At 36.1% G+C, this 18330-nt stretch overlaps 1 protein-coding gene across 10 annotated transcripts in view; it reads left to right on the forward strand.

The window, feature by feature from the left end:
* The window catches only part of SIRT1 (sirtuin 1), a 65067-nt gene that overhangs the window by 42479 nt on the left and 4258 nt on the right, over positions 1-18330 (forward strand). For 9 of the 10 annotated variants that reach the window (XM_040485173.1, XM_040485179.1, XM_040485172.1 and 6 more), the window contains 6 exons: positions 281-522; positions 2307-2459; positions 10097-10244; positions 11490-11569; positions 12657-12843; positions 14319-14882. In XM_040485173.1, the coding sequence (XP_040341107.1) occupies positions 281-522; positions 2307-2459; positions 10097-10244; positions 11490-11569; positions 12657-12843; positions 14319-14882 (1374 nt within the window). Of the gene's footprint in view, positions 1-280; positions 523-2306; positions 2460-9442; positions 9568-10096; positions 10245-11489; positions 11570-12656; positions 12844-14318; positions 14883-18330 lie in introns of those variants that run through there. The other variant, XM_040485182.1, reaches the window with a different exon arrangement.

Here is an 18330-nt window from a genome sequence, read left to right on the forward strand (position 1 = left end):
AGTTGGTTAAGCGTCTGACTTCAGCCAGGTCACGATCTCGCGGTCCGTGAGTTCGAGCCCCGCGTCAGGCTCTGGGCTGTTGGCTCGGAGCCTGGAGCCTGTTTCCGATTCTGTGTCTCCCTCTCTCTCTGCCCCTCCCCCGTTCATGCTCTGTGTCTCTCTGTCCCAAAAATAAATAAAAAACGTTGAAAAAAAAATTAAAAAAAAAGAAAAGAAAAGAAATGAGATTTTGAATTACTTGGAAGTAGATTAGATCTAATTCTTTTTTCTCTTGATACAGGTCCATATACTTTTGTTCAGCAACATCTCATGATTGGCACAGATCCTCGAACAATTCTTAAAGATTTATTACCAGAAACAATTCCTCCACCTGAATTGGATGATATGACACTGTGGCAGATTGTTATTAATATCCTTTCAGAACCACCAAAAAGAAAAAAAAGAAAAGATATTAATACAATTGAAGATGCTGTGAAATTATTACAAGAGTGCAAAAAAATAATAGTTCTAACTGGAGCTGGGGTATGTAAGATGTATATAACATTGGTTAAAGGGGGAGGTGGTGCATGATCTTTCTTAATTAAGTCTTTTCTAATTAAGAAACATTTTTCTTGTGTAGAAGAATTTATCCTGACATGATAACGGGCATTTGTGTTTGAAAACTACTAAAAAGGTGCAGTAGCAGTTGTTAAATTGGTTCAGTTCTTTAAAAACCTCTCCAACAACCTTAAATAAGATTTGTTTCTGTTTGTTAACCTAGTAACTAAGTGGAGTTAAGGCAACATTTTTCCTTACATTATACTACAGCTCCTAAAGGAGATGCAGGGAAGTCTTTGCATAAAATGTGTCAGGGTTTGATGGAAAAATTGGGTATTTGTTCCATCTTTATGGGGAAACTGGGAACCTAATTGGTATTCACAAGTAAAATTACAGTGTTGGGAAGGCAACAGGTTCCTACCTCCCTTCCATTTTAGTTTAAGGTGATGTGATTGTGGTGGCTTGACATTTTTCATTTGCCCTACTTTGGGTTCACAATTAACTAGCTACCTAAGGCTCTTATTGTGTGTTGAATACAGAATATGTTACAAGTAGTGACCTAGGGCAACTGTTGGAGTAAAATTCAGTCCTGCTTTTTGCCATTTTGAGGTAAGGCAGAGTGCTAGTTAATCATAAATGATTATCAAGTATCATTTTGCTTTGTTCCCAGATGTGATTTAGACTAGTTAGTTTTACTTTGAGGTCAAAATGAAGTCAACTCTGATAAAATTGTGAAACAAGTTAACTTCTGAAATCCTTGTTTGAAGTGTCCGTTAAGAATTAAAATACTGTAGGGGCGCCTGTGTGGCTCAGTCAGTTTAAGCGTCCACTTCGGTTCAGGTCATGGTCTTGCGGTTTGTGAGTTGGAGTCTGCTTCAGATTCTGTGTCTCCCTCTCTCTCTCTGCCCCTTCCCCATTTGTGCTCTGTCTCTCTCTCTCAAAAATAAAGAAACATTTGGGGAGGGGCAAAGAGAAAGAGAGAATCTCAAGCAGGCTCCACACTAAGTGAGTAGCCTGACATGGGGCTTGATCCCATGACCCTGGAATCAGGACCTGTGCTGAAATCAAGAGTTGGATGTGCAACTGAACTATCCAGGTTCCCCTATGATAAGATTTTTTAAAGAAAATACAGTAATTTAATATTCTTGAAGTAGAACCCTGACCAGATGATAGTTTTTTGGTTTTTGTTTTTGGAAATACTTGACTGTGATAGAAAATGTTGCCTGCTTTCTAGTTAAAATAATTTGAAATGGTTTACTCTGTTCTCAAATTGCAGTTTCTTTTAATTTGTTGGTTAAATGCTTAAAGGTTTGAAATTAGCCTGAAAAGAAGAATAGCCTGACTTAAAATTCCTTACCCCACTATGAATGGAAAATGTGGTGGATTTTCATTATACTGGTTGTTTTGTTTTTATTTGAATTTGAAATTAGAGTAGGACAGTATTTTTGTTCCCCAAAACAAATTTTTTTTAATGTTTTGTAGAGAGTGTGTGGAGGGCAGGGGCAGGGGCAGAGGGAGAGAGAGAGAGAGAGAGAGCGAGCGAGCATGGAGCCCAGTGCAGGGCTCAATCCCAAGACCCTGGGATCATGACCTGAGCCAAAAACGAGTCGCATGCTTAACTGACTGAGCCACCCAGGCACCCCTCCCCCAAAATAAATTTTAAAGTAAAATATTTTTCAGTTCTTCCCTACTTATGTGATGAAAGAATTAGTAATTATAAATATAGAGGTAAAATTTAATTGTACAAATTATGCCATGCATATTTTCAGGTTTCTGTTTCTTGTGGAATACCTGACTTCAGGTCAAGAGATGGTATTTATGCTCGCCTTGCAATAGACTTCCCAGACCTTCCAGACCCTCAAGCAATGTTTGATATTGAATATTTCAGAAAAGATCCAAGACCTTTCTTCAAGTTTGCAAAGGTACTATGAAGTCTTCTAGCTGTTCTTTGGTCTTTTTTTGTGAAAACAGATTTTATTCACATTTAGTGTTCTTAAGTTTATCATTCATTGTCTGCTGTTTGGGCACTAGGACTGTGGTAGGGTAAGATCACTGAAATAAAGTGATTTCAGTCAGAATTTCCTTCTTCCCAGAATGGGCTATCATTTAATTTTCATTTTAGGACTGGGCTTATGTTTAAAGAAGAAATTATTTCATATTTTTCAAATCTGCACTTTAGTAATGGCCTTTACATTACTCAGACTGTTTTAGAGTTAGTAAATTATATGAAAGTAACATCACTGTTTTGATTTTTAATATTTTTTATGGGTCATAAGCATTGTAATCTCTGTTTAGGTGTGTTTTATAGTAGTCAGGTTTTAACACATGAGGATTTGCCTAAAAATTTTGTGATTAGGGGTGAAGATTCTTAGGTTGCATTTTAGTCATTTGCTTTATTTTGCTCTAGACTCTCTAGGGCTGCACTGTCTAGTTGAGAAGCCACTAGCCACAAAGGGCTCTTGGTACTTAAGTGTATTGAAATGTGATGTAAGTGTGGAAGACATACCAGATTTTGGAAACGTAGTATAGTATGGAAAAAATAGAAAATATATCATAACAAATACAGATTATGTGTGGAAGTAATCTTTTGATATATTGTGTCAAAAATTATTTCATGCTTTTTAATGTGATTACTAGAAAATTTTGAATTGTGTACATGGCTCACATATTTCTATTGGGCAGTCCTCTTATAGAGTATATAGTTTGATAATTACATTATGCCATGCCCAGGAGATTTGAGTCATTAAAAAACTTTTTATTTTTTTATTCTATAGTCTTACGGAAAGAAATTGTAAAATTGTTAATCGCTAAACTTCATTATATAAGTTAGGGTCTTCTGTATTATTGACTAGTTTTTCATAAATCTATAAGTTAAAGGAACCTGTAGTTTAATTAAAGAGTGCTACTTTCAAACCATATGGTCTATTTATTATAACTTGGAAAAGCTCTCATGTTCCAGTGCTAGTGGTACTACTGCATGATTTTGAAGAACAATGAAATATCACTCAATTATAGGTTTCTTGAATTGGACCTAGGACACTCACATTCTAATAGCTCTAGTTGGCAGAAATCAACACTTAGAGGGCCAGCAAGTAACTAGAAATTACTTTGATCTTATATTTGATGATAAAAGTTGATTCACTACTGCATTTATATAATGGTCACTAGACTTTTGCTTTAAATTTTATTCTGAGAAGAAACATGTTGCCCAAACTAACTGGTCAGCTTTTTTCCCTATCTTAAGTATATATTAAGTTGCCTAGTAAAGTAGTAACCTGACACATGGAAAATGTGGTAACTGAGAATAGAAATAGCAAGGGTAAGAAACCTTTGTTGTCTCATATACAGACTGGGTACTCAGTTGTAGCTTAAATTAGCTTTGATATATAAGAATCTGTAGAAATAATTAAGAATTACTATGATAAAGATACATGGTAGGGACTTTCAAAAATACACTTAATAGAAATCTAGACCATGCATAAGAGAAAATAAGTGAGTTACAGTAAAAATGGCACACTGTTAATGTGTTATAATGTTTTATAATCACTGTGTACATCTTTTGTGCCACCTGGGAGAAAGGTGTGGAGAGGCAGCATTTTTCACTTCTATAAAAGTTTTGAGAATTTGTGTGTATTAGTTAATACAGTGGGAAAAAAGCACTTAATTGATGTAATGGTAAAAGACTGAGTTAATTTGGGTCTAAAAAATGAATAGGAAAAAGCTTAAGGGGAAATAAGTAGGGACAAAGAATGAAAGACATAAAAATGTGGGTGGGGAGGGTATGTAAATATTACACAGTATTTTACTAGATTCTCAAAATACTACATAAATACTCCTAACATAAAATTGTTTACCAGTTTTTCTAACTTGGCAGTAAGTTCATAAAATCAGCTTATGATTTTTGTCAGTTACGAGAAAGTGAATTTAATATGAAGCCATGAAGAGAGGAAATATTACTGGTGAAATTTAGACATTTTGGAAGGAAAGAATTTCTACACATGTATGGAGGCATTGGTTGTATATAATTATTGAGAAGAAACATAGATTTCTTTTAGACAAGAAATTCCAAGTAAAAGAGAAGTGTGTTAAAGAGGTTACTGGCCCATTAGAGCAGTTTCTCAACCTATTGACATTTTGGGGTGAGTAATTCTTTGCTGTCAGCTTTCCTATGTATTGTAGGATATGGAGCATCATTCCTGGCCTCCTCCCACTAAGTGCTATTAATAACACTCTCACTCCCAGTCTTGACAATCAAATGCCTCCAGACATTGCCAGATACCCCCTGTATAATTGCTCTTTGTTTGAGCACAGCTGTATTACAGTGTGTCTGTCTACCTGTGGTTATCTCTTTGAATTCTTGTATATAGGAATAATTAAGCCCAACGTTAAAGCTGTATAGCTATGTTCTGAACCATTACCCTCCTGCATAGTAAGGGTTTGGAATGATAATGAGTTGTCAAGATTCTCAGGAGTCTAAAATAATTCACTGGTATGGTCAAAATGAATGGTTATATTAAGATTTAAGGTGAAACTGAGGATATGTAAATAACTTTTCTTGTTGTTAAAAAGGACTGTGTTCAGAGAGTATAGATGCTATCCTATATTGAATTCAGTGAATATTCTTTACCCTAAAGCAATTAAAAATCAAGAAAAAGTAGAGAAATATGAACTGAATTTTTATGAACTTAATTCCAAACCTGTGTCTTTATATTTATTCAATAAATTATCACTTTATTGATGTGCAAACATAAGAGATTCTGTAGTTATAAAGTTAAGGAATCTTAAAACTAGCTCATTATCTAAAAATAATAAAATGCAACCCCCCCCAAAAAAAAGCCACAGCCCCATTTATCTGAAGAAATTTTAATACCTATGTGTATGTGGGTTGCCTATGTATAAATATAAATATAGTTTTATAGCTGAAATATATATTTTTATTATAAAAATGGGTTATTTTATCTTTATTTTCTATTTAATAAACTTTTTCATCTATTAAACTGATATAATGGTCATAACGTTCATCAAGTGATGTACTGTAATTCCACAAGAGTACATTTTGAATCCTTCCTGCTTACTTTTGTTGTAAATAGTGTTGCTCTGATTGCCCTTTTTGGTATGTTTCCAATGTTCTTAAGGATAAATTCCCGAACGTGAAATTGCTAAGGGTCTTGATATGTTTTGTCTCACTGCTACCTGGAAAGGTGGAATAAGATACACTCCTATTAGAAGGCTGATTTAGGGGGCACTTGGGTGGCTCAGTCGGTTAAACATCCGACTTTGGCTCAGGTCATGATCTCACATTTTATGAGTTCAAGCCCTGCATCAGGCCCTGTGCTGACAGCTCAGAGCCTAGAGCCTGCTTCAGATTCTGTGTCTCATTCTGTTTCTGCCCCTCCCCCCACTTATGCTCTGTCTCTCAAAAATAAATAAATGTAAAAAAAAAATTTTTTTTTTAAATAAAAAATAAAAAGGCTGATTTAAGCATGCCCCTGCTCCCTACCCACCCAAAAATCCTCCACGATACTTCATTAGCATTAAAATACTTTTCAAAAAGTGTGTGTGGGGGTGTGGGTTTGTTGTATTTAGGGTTTAAAAATTGCTTCTAGGGGCGCCTGGGTGGCGCAGTCAGTTAAGCGTCCGACTTCAGCCAGGTCACGATCTCGCGGTCCGGGAGTTCGAGCCCCGCGTCGGGCTCTGGGCTGATGGCTCAGAGCCTGGAGCCTGTTTCCGATTCTGTGTGTCCCTCTCTCTCTGCCCCTCCCCCGTTCATGCTCTGTCTCTCTCTGTCCCAAAAATAAATAAACGTTGGAAAAAAAAAAAATTGCTTCCAACAGTAAAACACATATTTTAGTTGGCTTCCCCCTTCAGTCCTCTCTAACTCTCGTTCTTCAAAGGTTACTACCATCATAAGATGTATTCTTGGGTATCTTTCTAGGAAAAAGAATGAGTAAACTTGTTTTTATATATAGGAGAAGGGCATTATTGTAATTTTCCAACATTTTAAAAATAATTACCAACAGAGTCATGCACCCTTTTCTCTACCTTGCTTTTGTTTGTACTACTTAATATTGGAAATAGTTTCATAAAGGCACTTAACAGATATACCTCATTTTTAAGAAAAGGCTGCATAGTATTAATAGTTGTACCACAATATATTTAATTAGTTCTATTAGTCGTTATCTAGAGTTGTTTTTAAGGCATTTTAAACTATCTAATAGATAAAAATTATCATCTTCTTAGATTAATGTTTTGTTTTTGTTTATTGTGGATAAATACTTTTTAAAAATTTTTTTTCATGTTCATTTATTTTTGAGATAAAGAGAGCATGAGTGGGGGAGAGGTAGAGAGAGAGGGAGACACAGAATCTGAAGCAGGCTCCAGGCTCTGAGTTGTCAGCACAGAGCCCGATGTGGGGCTCGAACTCAAAAACTGTGAGATCATGGCCTGGGCAGAAGTTGGGAGCTTAACTAATTGAGCCACCCAGGCGCCCCTGGATGAATGCTTTTCACTACTGACCACGTGTATATCTTTGAATTGCCTGTTTGTTCTTAGCTGTTTTTTCCGATTGGGCTGCTTTTCTGCACTGGTTTGTGGAGAGATCATGGATTCTTGAAGGGTGTTTTTAAGTTAGAAGGTGATTGGAATTCTAGCTTGCTGTAATCCCAAAGTTGTGCAAAATGAAGTGTGTTTTTTTAATGTTTTATTTATTTTTGAGAGAGTGGGGGAGGGGCAGAGAGGGAGACACAGGGTCTGAAGCTGGCTCTGTGCTGACAGCAGCGAGCGCAATGTGGGGCTCAAATTCACGAATTGTGAGACCATGACCTGAACCGAAGTCAGATGCTCAACTGACTGAGCTGCCCAGGCGCCCCTGAAGTATATATACTTTCTAGGTTTATTTTTGAGACAGAGAGGGAGTGCACACACGCAGGGGAGGGGCAGAGAGAGAGGGAGAGACAGAATCCCAAGTAAGCTTGGCACTGTCAGCCCAGAGCCCAACGTAGGGCTCAAACTAATGAACTGTTAGATCATGACCTGAGCAGAAATCAAGAGTTGGACACCTGACTGAGCCAACCAGGCACCCCAAATTGTATTTAGTATTCTTACTAGACTAGCTTGGAATACCTAATAGCAGTGGTGCATATTAGCTTAAAAGAAGTAGGAAACGTGATGTCAAGAGATTGAAAATTAAAAAGGCAGTATGCATTATTGGTTAAGAGCCACACTTAGGTGTCAAAATTGGGTTTGAATGATAGCTCTGCTATGTACTGCCTCTTGTGACATTTGGCAAGTTATTTCTGTGCTTTAGGTTTTTCATCTGCAAAATGGGGATGTATATGTCTACAGTAGAGTCCACAAACCTATTCAGTATATGGCTGAGTAGTAAATGTGATTTTCTTTGCGGATGATACAGGAATGCTGTCATTTTTGGTTACCTTTCCAACCTATTAAAAGGTAAAAACCCAGGGGCGCCTGGGTGGCGCAGTCGGTTAAGCGTCCAACTTCAGCCAGGTCACGATCTCGCGGTCCGGGAGTTCGAGCCCTGCGTCGGGCTCTGGGCTGATGGCTCAGAGCCTGGAGCCTGTTTCCAATTCTGTGTCTCCCTCTCTCTGCCCCTCCCCTGTTCATGCTCTGTCTCTCTCTGTCCCAAAAATAAAATAAAACGTTGAAAAAAAAATTGTAAAAACCCAGTCTACAGCCTGGTCTGCAGCATTATAATAAATAGTGTGGAGCCTACTTTAAAAAATAGAGGGAATAGGGGATGATAAGGCACAGGAAAGGTCAATCCAGGAAGGTCGAGTCTTAGTACTCTTGTTCCCCAGCATGTGCTGGAGGTAGTCATTTGTTTATATCATGAGTTTGGCATGCTGTTCTCGCTGTCATTGTTTTAGAGCCTATTTTGTTTGTAGCCTAGCATATTGTAGTATTTGTTGTAAAAACTTTTTTTTGTACAAATACTTTTAACAGCCATTTCCAGAGAGAGCTTAGTAAGCCACTATGATGTTTAATCCTTTAAATGTACTAAAACAAGGCATCATGGGGAGAAAACAGTGGTTAGTATAGCACAGTCCAGTGGTTCAAAGCATAATGTAGCTTTTGATTTTCTATGAAACATGGCTTTAATAAGCCCTTCACTTGGTACTTCTTTCTATATGCATTGTCTGTTTCTTACATTGCAAAATTGTCCGTGAAATTCATGAGAAAATTTTGAATGCAAGGCAAAGTTTTTGGATTTTGTATAGTATTTTCAGTTGCTTATGGACATGGACATGGTAGTTTTTATAATGAGATTTGCTTATTATTTTTATGTAACAGGTATCCCTGTAGATGTTTTATTTGAAATGTTAAGTAGATTAACATTTAAAAAGTTCTTAAACTTTTTTGTATAATGTCAGAAGTTGAAAGTTTCCCCACCTCTATTTATAGCTTGTTTGTATTTTTCTTGATGTTTATATGAGCATATACATGTGCATATAAATACCGTTTTTGCTTAATAACAAAACAAGAAAAACAAAACTATACACATTGGTGACTAACTTGCTTTTTTTCACATGTCATAGGACCATTTTCCAGGTCAGTACATCTAGACCTCTCACATTCATTTTAATGGCTGCATACTCCACTATTATGGATGTACTATATTTCTACAACCGGTCCCCTATTGACGGACATACGGTTGTGTCTGATTTTTTGCTAGCATTGTAATACTTTAGAGGCTGTAATGAATGGTAAGGAAGTAGGTAGCATTACTACTTTAAAGAAAAAAGTAGAGAAGAAACTTCCTTTGCCATAGTCACTTACTAAATGAAATTTAATAAAAACACTGTCAAAAGTTGAGAGGACCAAAATTGATACTTTCTCTCTGATCTTTTTGCCATGTGTATATCTGAATTCTTTGTTTTTAAAGAAGAAACAGCATTGAAGCATTATTTGGGGGGAAAAACACACACACAAAATCCAGCAACTCAGCATTCATGAGCAACTCTATACTATACCAGTATGTGCCTGTGCAGTGGAAGGAAAACAATTTTGGTAAGGAATTAAAACTTTAGCTTTAAACTTCCAACAGGTTGATATTTATAATGAATGATGAATAAACAACTTTTAATATTGTGTTGACAGTGCCTTTTTTAGTTTTTAAAAGAAGTTACCATACCTTTGATAACTTTAATTTCAACTTAAACTTTTCTTTTTCCTTAAAAAGAGGAAACAACAAAAAACAAGCCTGAATTTGCAGCCAACAAAATTTAGATATATTCTCAGGTGTATATTTCTTCTTTTATTAAAATATCTATTAACATTTATTAGAGATGCTTATGGTTGACTTTTTCCTTCAAGGGGCCAAGTTCACTAATTGCTGAGTTTTATACATATTACAGCAGCAATCCTTTTATAGGTGTGTGTAGCAACCATCTAGATGCTTTGAGATGCTCATGTACTGTTTTTTAATTTATTTATACATGGGGGCTATCATGGTAGTTTTTGGTTAAACCTAAATGTGACATGTGTGTTATACTTATTTCTTTAATGTAATATTTTTTCTACCTTTTGCATTATGTAGGAAATATATCCTGGACAGTTCCAACCATCTCTCTGTCACAAATTCATAGCCTTGTCAGATAAGGAAGGAAAACTGCTTCGGAACTATACTCAGAACATAGATACACTGGAACAGGTTGCAGGAATCCAAAGGATAATTCAGTGTCATGGTTCGTAAACTTCAGAATTGCTTTCTGTTATTTAGTTAGTCTTATAGGAAAAAATAGGATTAGAAAGTAGGCTACCATCCACGAATGGAGATTTATTTAGTCATGTTAATTGATCAATAGTAGATACATTTTAAAAAGTAGAATGCAAAAAAATGAAACCAGAAGTATTGGCCTTGACACTTAATTGTACAAAACATCAGATCGATGTTCTATTGTGTTTCAAAAGGAGTAGCCGTTGTATTCCATTAAATTCTTCTAAATAACCTTTTTTGGTTACAAAAGTAATACTAGCTATGTAAGGAAAATATGACATCTTTAGGGTATGAAACTGTAGGAACAGGGTAGTTAAGCTGTATAAAATTTTGAAATTTAGAGGACTTTTAAAACAAGTAGGAACAGACCATTTTCTTACAAATCTAAACTTTTTGTTTTTTTAAATGTGTTTATTCTGAGAGAGAGGGAGAGAGAAAATCCCAAGCAGGCCCTGCACTGCCGGGGCAGAGCCCAACCTGGGGCGCAGTCCCATGAATCAGATCATGACCTGAGCCGAAATCCAAGAGTCAGACATGGGGCGCCTGGGTGACTCCATCAGTCCGACTCTTGATTTCCGCTCAGGTCATGATCTTGCAGTTTGTGAGTTTGAGCCCTGCATCTGGCTCAGTGCCGACAGCTCGGATCCTGGAGTCTGCTTCAGATTCTGTGTCTCACTCTCTCTCTGCCCCTCCCCTGCTCATGCTCTGCCTCTCTCTGTCTCAAAAATAAATAAAACATTAAAAAAAAAAAAAAAAAAAAGGCAGACGCCTAAACTTACTGAGCCACCCAGGTGCCCCTGAACTGTTTTTAATGTACAGCTATTCGGCTAAGGTCACATAATTGTCATCTTTCAATTCTGCAGAGTTTTAGTTCTGGGGGAGTTGGTTTATTTTATTAAAAAGAACAACTTTGGGGTGCCTGCCTGGCTCAGTAGAATGTGTAACTCTTGATCTTGGGGTTCTGAGTTTGAGCCCCATGTTGTGGCTAGAATTCACTTAAAACAAAACAAAAAAAAAGAATAGCTTTAGGAAGTGTCACTATATCAACATCTCAATAATTGAGGATTGGATTCTGTCTGTATTTAATATATAAGTATTTGAATTATCCCTGAGATTCCCCTGTGGAGTCTTAATTCTCTTTTATACCTTTGTGGTATGTTTTAAGAAATGGAAATATTCCTTTAATAAAGCATGTGTGTATTGGTTGTTTTAGGTTCCTTTGCAACAGCCTCTTGCTTGATTTGTAAATACAAAGTAGACTGTGAAGCTGTACGAGGAGATATTTTTAATCAGGTAATTCATCACCTATACTTGAGGAATTGTGCTTGTTTTTGATCTGTTTCTTCTTTTGCCTCCAAATTCTTTTTTTTTCTGAAAGTATCTGGGACAGAAAGATCCAGAAAGAGAGTGTTAACCACTGGGAATTCTGATGTGGAAATATACAAGAAACTTTTAATCCCTTAAGTTGGAAACATTGCTCTATAATGTCTCTAAAATGATGAAATCAGCTCCTTAATATCTAAGTTAAAATAAAATATCTAAGTTAAAATAAAAATGCAAATCGTAAGTGGAGTCTTGCTCTATTAGAGTTTCTCCTTACTCTTCCTTTTTAAAAGTGCCTGTTGGATTTTGAATTTTAAATTCTTGGTAATTCTTTAAAACATTAAAAAATTTATTGAAAAAGATGTTTCATGTATGATCACTGCCAAAAAAAATGCAAGAAAATAATGGCAGAGAATAAAAACCATCCAGATATAAATTCTGTGTACTTAGCTGCATATATAGTTAATCATACATAGTGAGGGTATCATGTTATAATGGAATCATTTCTTACATTTTTTAAAGGATTAAGTTGTGTGTGTGTGTGTGTACATATATACAGATGCTGGTTTCTCTTAATCTGCAGTGGACTCTTAAATATCAAATGTAGGTCCACATGGGTACTATAATACCTACATAAACCAATAATAACACCATCTTATTTCACTGTATGTTAATAAAGTAACTAATTGACAGTTGACATTGCCATTGAGGTTGTATCCAGTTTTCCCTACTATTTATCCACGGCTTTTCTGTTTTATTTGATTATTTTTTTTCCCTCAGGACTTCTAGCATGTAGCTCTTTCCACAGGTTTCTATACTTCAGTTTGAATTTTTTTTTTTTATGTGGGAATTCTTTTTTTTTTTTTTAATTAAATTTGCTTTTAATTTTAACTCTGGTATAGTTAACATGTAGTGTTCTGTTAGTTTCAGGTGTACAACATAGTGATTCAACTTCTTTGATCATTTTGAAATGCATTCTTAGTGTGTAAATGTTGACTATTTCTAACTTCAGCTTTCTTTTTTCCTCCCCATCTTAACCAAAATTTGGAACATGTAGGTGGTTCCTCGTTGTCCTAGGTGCCCAGCTGATGAACCACTTGCTATCATGAAGCCAGAGATTGTCTTTTTTGGTGAAAATTTACCAGAGCAGTTTCATAGAGCCATGAAGTATGACAAAGATGAAGTTGATCTCCTTATTGTTATTGGGTCTTCCCTGAAAGTAAGACCAGTAGCACTAATTCCAAGTAAGTTGGTGATGATTTTTAGAGAATACTTCTATATATATTGCCATGGTTTGTGGGGTCTGTACATTGGATCCCAATGATCTTACTCTCTTCCTGGCTAAAGAGTGGTAGAGAGCCAGTTTTATTTTTTAGGTGACATTTTTGTTCACAAAGATTGGTTAATATGATACTTTGGTGCAGGGGTTGGGTGGAAGAGTTGTCAAAACAGAAGTAATGTCAAATTCCAACAAGGGAAACAGTTCAACTTTTCAGCAGAATGTGTTCTTAATATGACAAGAGTTAGCTTCAGCTGATTTACATATGTTCAGGAAACGTGTGATCTTAATCTGTGTTTTTAGTCTTAATTTGATTAAGTTGTCGATCTTTCAAATTTAGTTGATTTCAGGTACAGTAAGTTCAAATGTATATATAGGTAGATACAAGTGTAAAATACTCACATTAGAGAATTTATTATGATTGGTTTGTTTTTATAAGAATAAGAGTCATGCCTTGTGATTACTATCCTGTGTGGATCAGCTTTGCCCATAAGGGTGTTTGTATGAAAATGCTCAAATATAATTTAAGTCCCTTTTACCCTCAGGAGTATTTAACATGTGCTCTCATACTATCTCTTTTCTCCCTCCTACGAGGAAGCGAATGGGAGAAGAAGATAGAGGGACTAATTCAGCAGCATCAGGTGTGCCCTAAAAGGCGAGGGAGAAGAGAATATCAAACTCTTTAACCAGATAATTAAATTAGACCCTACTTCAGCAGTCATATAGGCACCCAGAGCAAACAGTTGGAAGAAACAAGAGTTCAGCTCTACAGTTCTGCATCTTTTTCCTACTTAAATGTGGTGGCTTTAACTCAAATAGCTGTTAAAGTCTTTGAAAGCAGAATATAGGATAATTTGTAATTAAAACATGAAATTTAATGAATAAGTTCCTTTATTTTTGAGTTATTTTTTTCTCTTTAAAGATAAGGCAGAGAAATTCGTAAAAGCTTTCTGTGGGGCAGTATAATAGTGTGTTGGTGATAGGCAAAGGTAATTTTTTAAAAATGTAAGACACAGGTATATAATGGTGGAAAATTGAATTTTCACACTATATCAGGAGCTATTTCAGTAGAATAACTATCACTATGTGCCAAAAACTCTTCTATGCATTTGACTTATATTCTCACTACAACCTTGTGAAAAAGTATTATTATCCCCATTATATATAGACAAGGAAATTGAGGTACAAAGTAGAAAACTCTGAAAAGATTGCTCAGAAGTAATCAGGTGATGGGAAACAGGACCTGAAATTTTAAAAAGATGCTTAAATGCTCATCTGTTTATTTGACATCTTAATGAATGTGATGGGTTGGTTTAGTAGTGGTGGTGGGTTTCTTTTTTGGTATTGGGAGCATGTTAGATTTTTGCATTGCACATTTGTTGTGGCTTTAGTAACTTAGTGCCCTTCCCTTTTTCTAATGCATTTTTCACTTATTTTTAGGTTCCATACCCCATGAAGTGCCTCAGATACTAATAAATAGAGAACCTTTGCCTCATCTGCATTTTGATGTAGAGCTTCTTGGAGACTGTGATGTCATAATTAATGAATTATGTCATAGGTTAGGTGGTGAATATGCCAAACTTTGCTGCAACCCTGTAAAGCTTTCAGAAATTACTGAAAAACCTCCACGAACACAAAAAGAGTTGGCTCATTTGTCAGAGTTGCCACCCACACCTCTTAATATTTCAGAAGACTCCAGCTCACCAGAAAGAACTTCACCACCAGATTCTTCAGTGATTGTTACACTTTTAGACCAAGCAACTAAGAGCAATGTTAATGATCCTGAGGTGTCTGAACCAAGAGATCATATGGAAGAAAAATCACAGGAAGGACAGAATTCTATTAGGAACATTGAAAGTGTTACTGAACAGCTGGGAAGTCCAGATTCGAAGAATGTTGACTCTAATACTGGGGAAAAAAATGAAAGAACTTCAATTGCTGAAACAGTGAGGAAGTGCTGGCCAGCTCGACTTGCAAAGGAGCAGATTAGCAAACGGCTTGACGGTAAGGAAGCACTGTTGAACCGTTTTGAAGGTATAATTATTTTAACAAAATATTTGCAAGAAATAAGCAATTTTGGCAGGTTAGGTGATAGTGTATAGCTTTATGTAACAGATGATTGTGTTTAGAGAAAATGTAAGGTTGAGAATTTAAGCCAGAGAAAGGATAAACAGTAGTATCTTACATACACTAAGGGAAGAAATAGTGTGTTTAGAGTGTTCTCTGTACGTCATTTTTCTCCAGGAAATGAGAAGGTAAGCATTGAATTGGTAAGAAAATTGAGAAATATATTGTGCTCTGCCATTGTCTGGTGAGCTTTAGCTGGTAGAAATGATGACAGATTTGGGTGGTTACTGTAGGGTAGCTGCTTTATTTATATACATTATCTGATTTTAATCTCATGAGGTAGGGACCATTACTACTTGTCTCCTGCTGGTGGGGAAACTGTGAGGCCCATAGAGGTTAAGTACCCTGTGTGAGGTTGATAATTAGGATATGGAAGAGCCAAATTGGATTCCAGGTCTATCCTCAGAGCATGTCCTCTTATAACCAGTAGGCTGTGTTGTCTCAGAACGGGAAACATCTCTGATCCTTCTCCACAGAATATTAGGAATAGCATCTACCCTGTTTTTTGTTTTCATTGAAATATAGTTGGCACAGTATTAGTTTCAGGTGTACCACATAGTGATTATATACCTTATGAAATGCTTACCATGAGAAGTGTAGTCCTGTCTGTCACCATACAAAGTTACTACAACACCCCACCCTCCCTTCCCTTCTGGCAATCACCAGTTGTTTTTATGAGTCTGTTTTGTTTTGTTTTTCAGATTCCATATATAAGTGAAACCATATGGTATTTGTTTTTCTCTTACTTTGCATAATACCCACTAGGTCCATCTGTGTTGCAAATGGCAAGATTTTATTCTTTTTTGTGGCGGAGTAATACTCCTTTGTACATATACAGAACGTTATCCTTTCATGTATAGATGGACATTTACGTTGCTTCCATATCTTACTGTAAATAAATACTGCAGTGAACACAGGGGTACACATACCTTTTCAAATAGGTGTTTTTGCTTTCTTAAGGAAGATACCCAGAAGTAGAATTGCCAGATTTATTTTTATTTCTGATTTTTCTATTTCTCACTTTTTGAGAAACCTCCATACTGTTTTCCATAGTGGCTGCACCAGTTTACATTCCTACCAGCACTTCATGAGGGTACTCTTTTCTCCAAATTTGTGGCAACACTTATCTTGTCTTTTTGATAATTAGCCATTCTGACAGGTGTTAAGTGATCTCAGTGAAGTTTCAGTTTGCAGTTCTCTGGTTAGTGATGTTTAGCGTCTTCATGTGTCTGTTGGCCATCTGTATATCATCTTTTGGAAAATGTCTATTTGGGTCCTATACCCATATTTTTAAGATTTTATTTTTTAACTAATCTCTACACCCAGTGTGGGGCTGAAACTCACAACCCTGAGATCAAGAGTTGCATGCTCCGCTGACTGAACCAGCCAGGTGCCCCTATTCGTGGCCTCTGCCCATTTTTTAATTGGGTTGGGTGTGTTTGCTGTTGAGCTGTATGTTCTTTATATAATCTGGATATTAACCCCTTATTGGATACATCATTTGCAAGGATCTTCTCCCACTCAGGTTGCCTTTTTGTTTTGTTTCCTTTACTGTGCAAATTAATTTTTTTAGTTTGATGTAGCCCCGGTTCAGTTTTAGATCTTTAGTCAGTTGTGTTTGTTTTTGTATGTGGTATGAGAAAGTGGTGGAGTTTCATTCTTTTGCATGTAGCTGTCTCGTTTTCTTAACACCATTGATTGGCTAAACTTTTTCCCCATTGCATATTCTTGCCTTCTTTGTCATACAATAATTGGCCATTTAAGTCTTGAGTTGATTTCTGGGCTCTCTATTCTATTCATAGATTTGTGTGTCTTATTTTTGTGGTAATACCATACTCTTCTGATTACTATAGCTCTGTAGTATACTTTGAAATCAGGGAGCATGATCCCCCTTCCAGTTTTTGTTCTTTCTTGAGATTGCTTTGGCTATTCAGGGTCTTTGTGGTTCCACACACATTTTACGATTATTTGTTCCAGTTCTGTGAAGAGTGCTATTGGTATTTTGATAGGGCTTGTATTGAATCTGTAGATTCTTATTGATAATATGGACATTTTAACAATATTAATTCCAATCCATTAACGTAGGAGGTCTTTAAATTTGTCTTCAGTTTCTTTTCATCAGTGTCTTCCAGTTTTCAGAGTACAGGTCTTTCACCTCCTTGGTTGAACTTATTTCTTAGTCGTTTAGTCTTTGACGCAGTTGTAAATGGGATTACTTAATTTCCCTTTCGGTTACTTCATTGTTAGCAAATAGTGTATAGAAATACCCTGTTTTGACTCATGGGAACTCTTTACCAAGTAGTAGGGTGAAACATTCCTAATTTAATAAATGTAGAAATATATATACACACACACACACACTAACTTAGATGTAACAATCTTGTACAACTTAAAACATTAAGTCCCATGGGGTAAACTGACATTTTAGGCCAATGTATTGTGAGTTATAATCATTTACCATTAAGTGAATTTTAGTTCAGTTGAATAGTAAGCCTTTGTGCCTTTTCCACACCAGGCACACTGTAGTAAGTTCTGTATATACAGTGATCAATCTATTGATGTTTGTGTATAATTATAAAAATAGCTGATTAAACAAAAGTAGGTGATATTAAGAAACATAGATGCTACTTGGAAGGGATTAGGTTATAGAAGGCTTTGAAAAAAACCTAATTTCTGACTTTGGTCTTGAATGGTATGTGGAGAGTTAAAAGTAAAGGACATACGCCAAGAGAAATTAGAAAAAGCATACAAGAATGCTTGTATTTACAAATGTGGCAAGAATCAGAAGTAGAAAAATTGCTGTTCTGTTTAGTCAGGTAAATACTGGTATCATATACAAAGTCTGCTTATGTGCTGGAAGAGTTTTGCACTGGAGATTTTGAGTATTTTTTTTTTTTTTTTTTTTTTTTGAGAGCATGCACAAGACTGGGAGGGGGAGAGAGACTCCCAAGCAGGCTCCACACTGTCAGCTCAGAGTTCTACATGGGGCTCGATCTCATGAACCCATCAGATCTGACCTGAGCCAGAATCAAGAGTTGGACACTTAATGTACTGAGCCACCCAGGCACCCCTTCTTTGAGTATCTTTTTGACAGATGGGTCAAACAGAAAACTCTCTGCCCCAGGAAACAAAAATTAAACCTGGAGCAGTCTCTAGACTTTTCCCTACCAATTTAGGCCTTAAAAGGTACAGGCTTTGGAATCAGACCCAGTTGTCTCAGATTCACTGTGGGCAAAGTTATTTAATCTGTTTTTCTTCATTTGTAAAATAGGAATAAAATAGCATACACGTTAACATTGTGAAGATTAAAAAAGATAACTGGGGG

Source organism: Herpailurus yagouaroundi, unplaced genomic scaffold (genome assembly GCF_014898765.1).
Source record: "Herpailurus yagouaroundi ecotype Mexico unplaced genomic scaffold, PumYag 163, whole genome shotgun sequence".
NCBI lineage: Eukaryota > Metazoa > Chordata > Mammalia > Carnivora > Felidae > Herpailurus > Herpailurus yagouaroundi.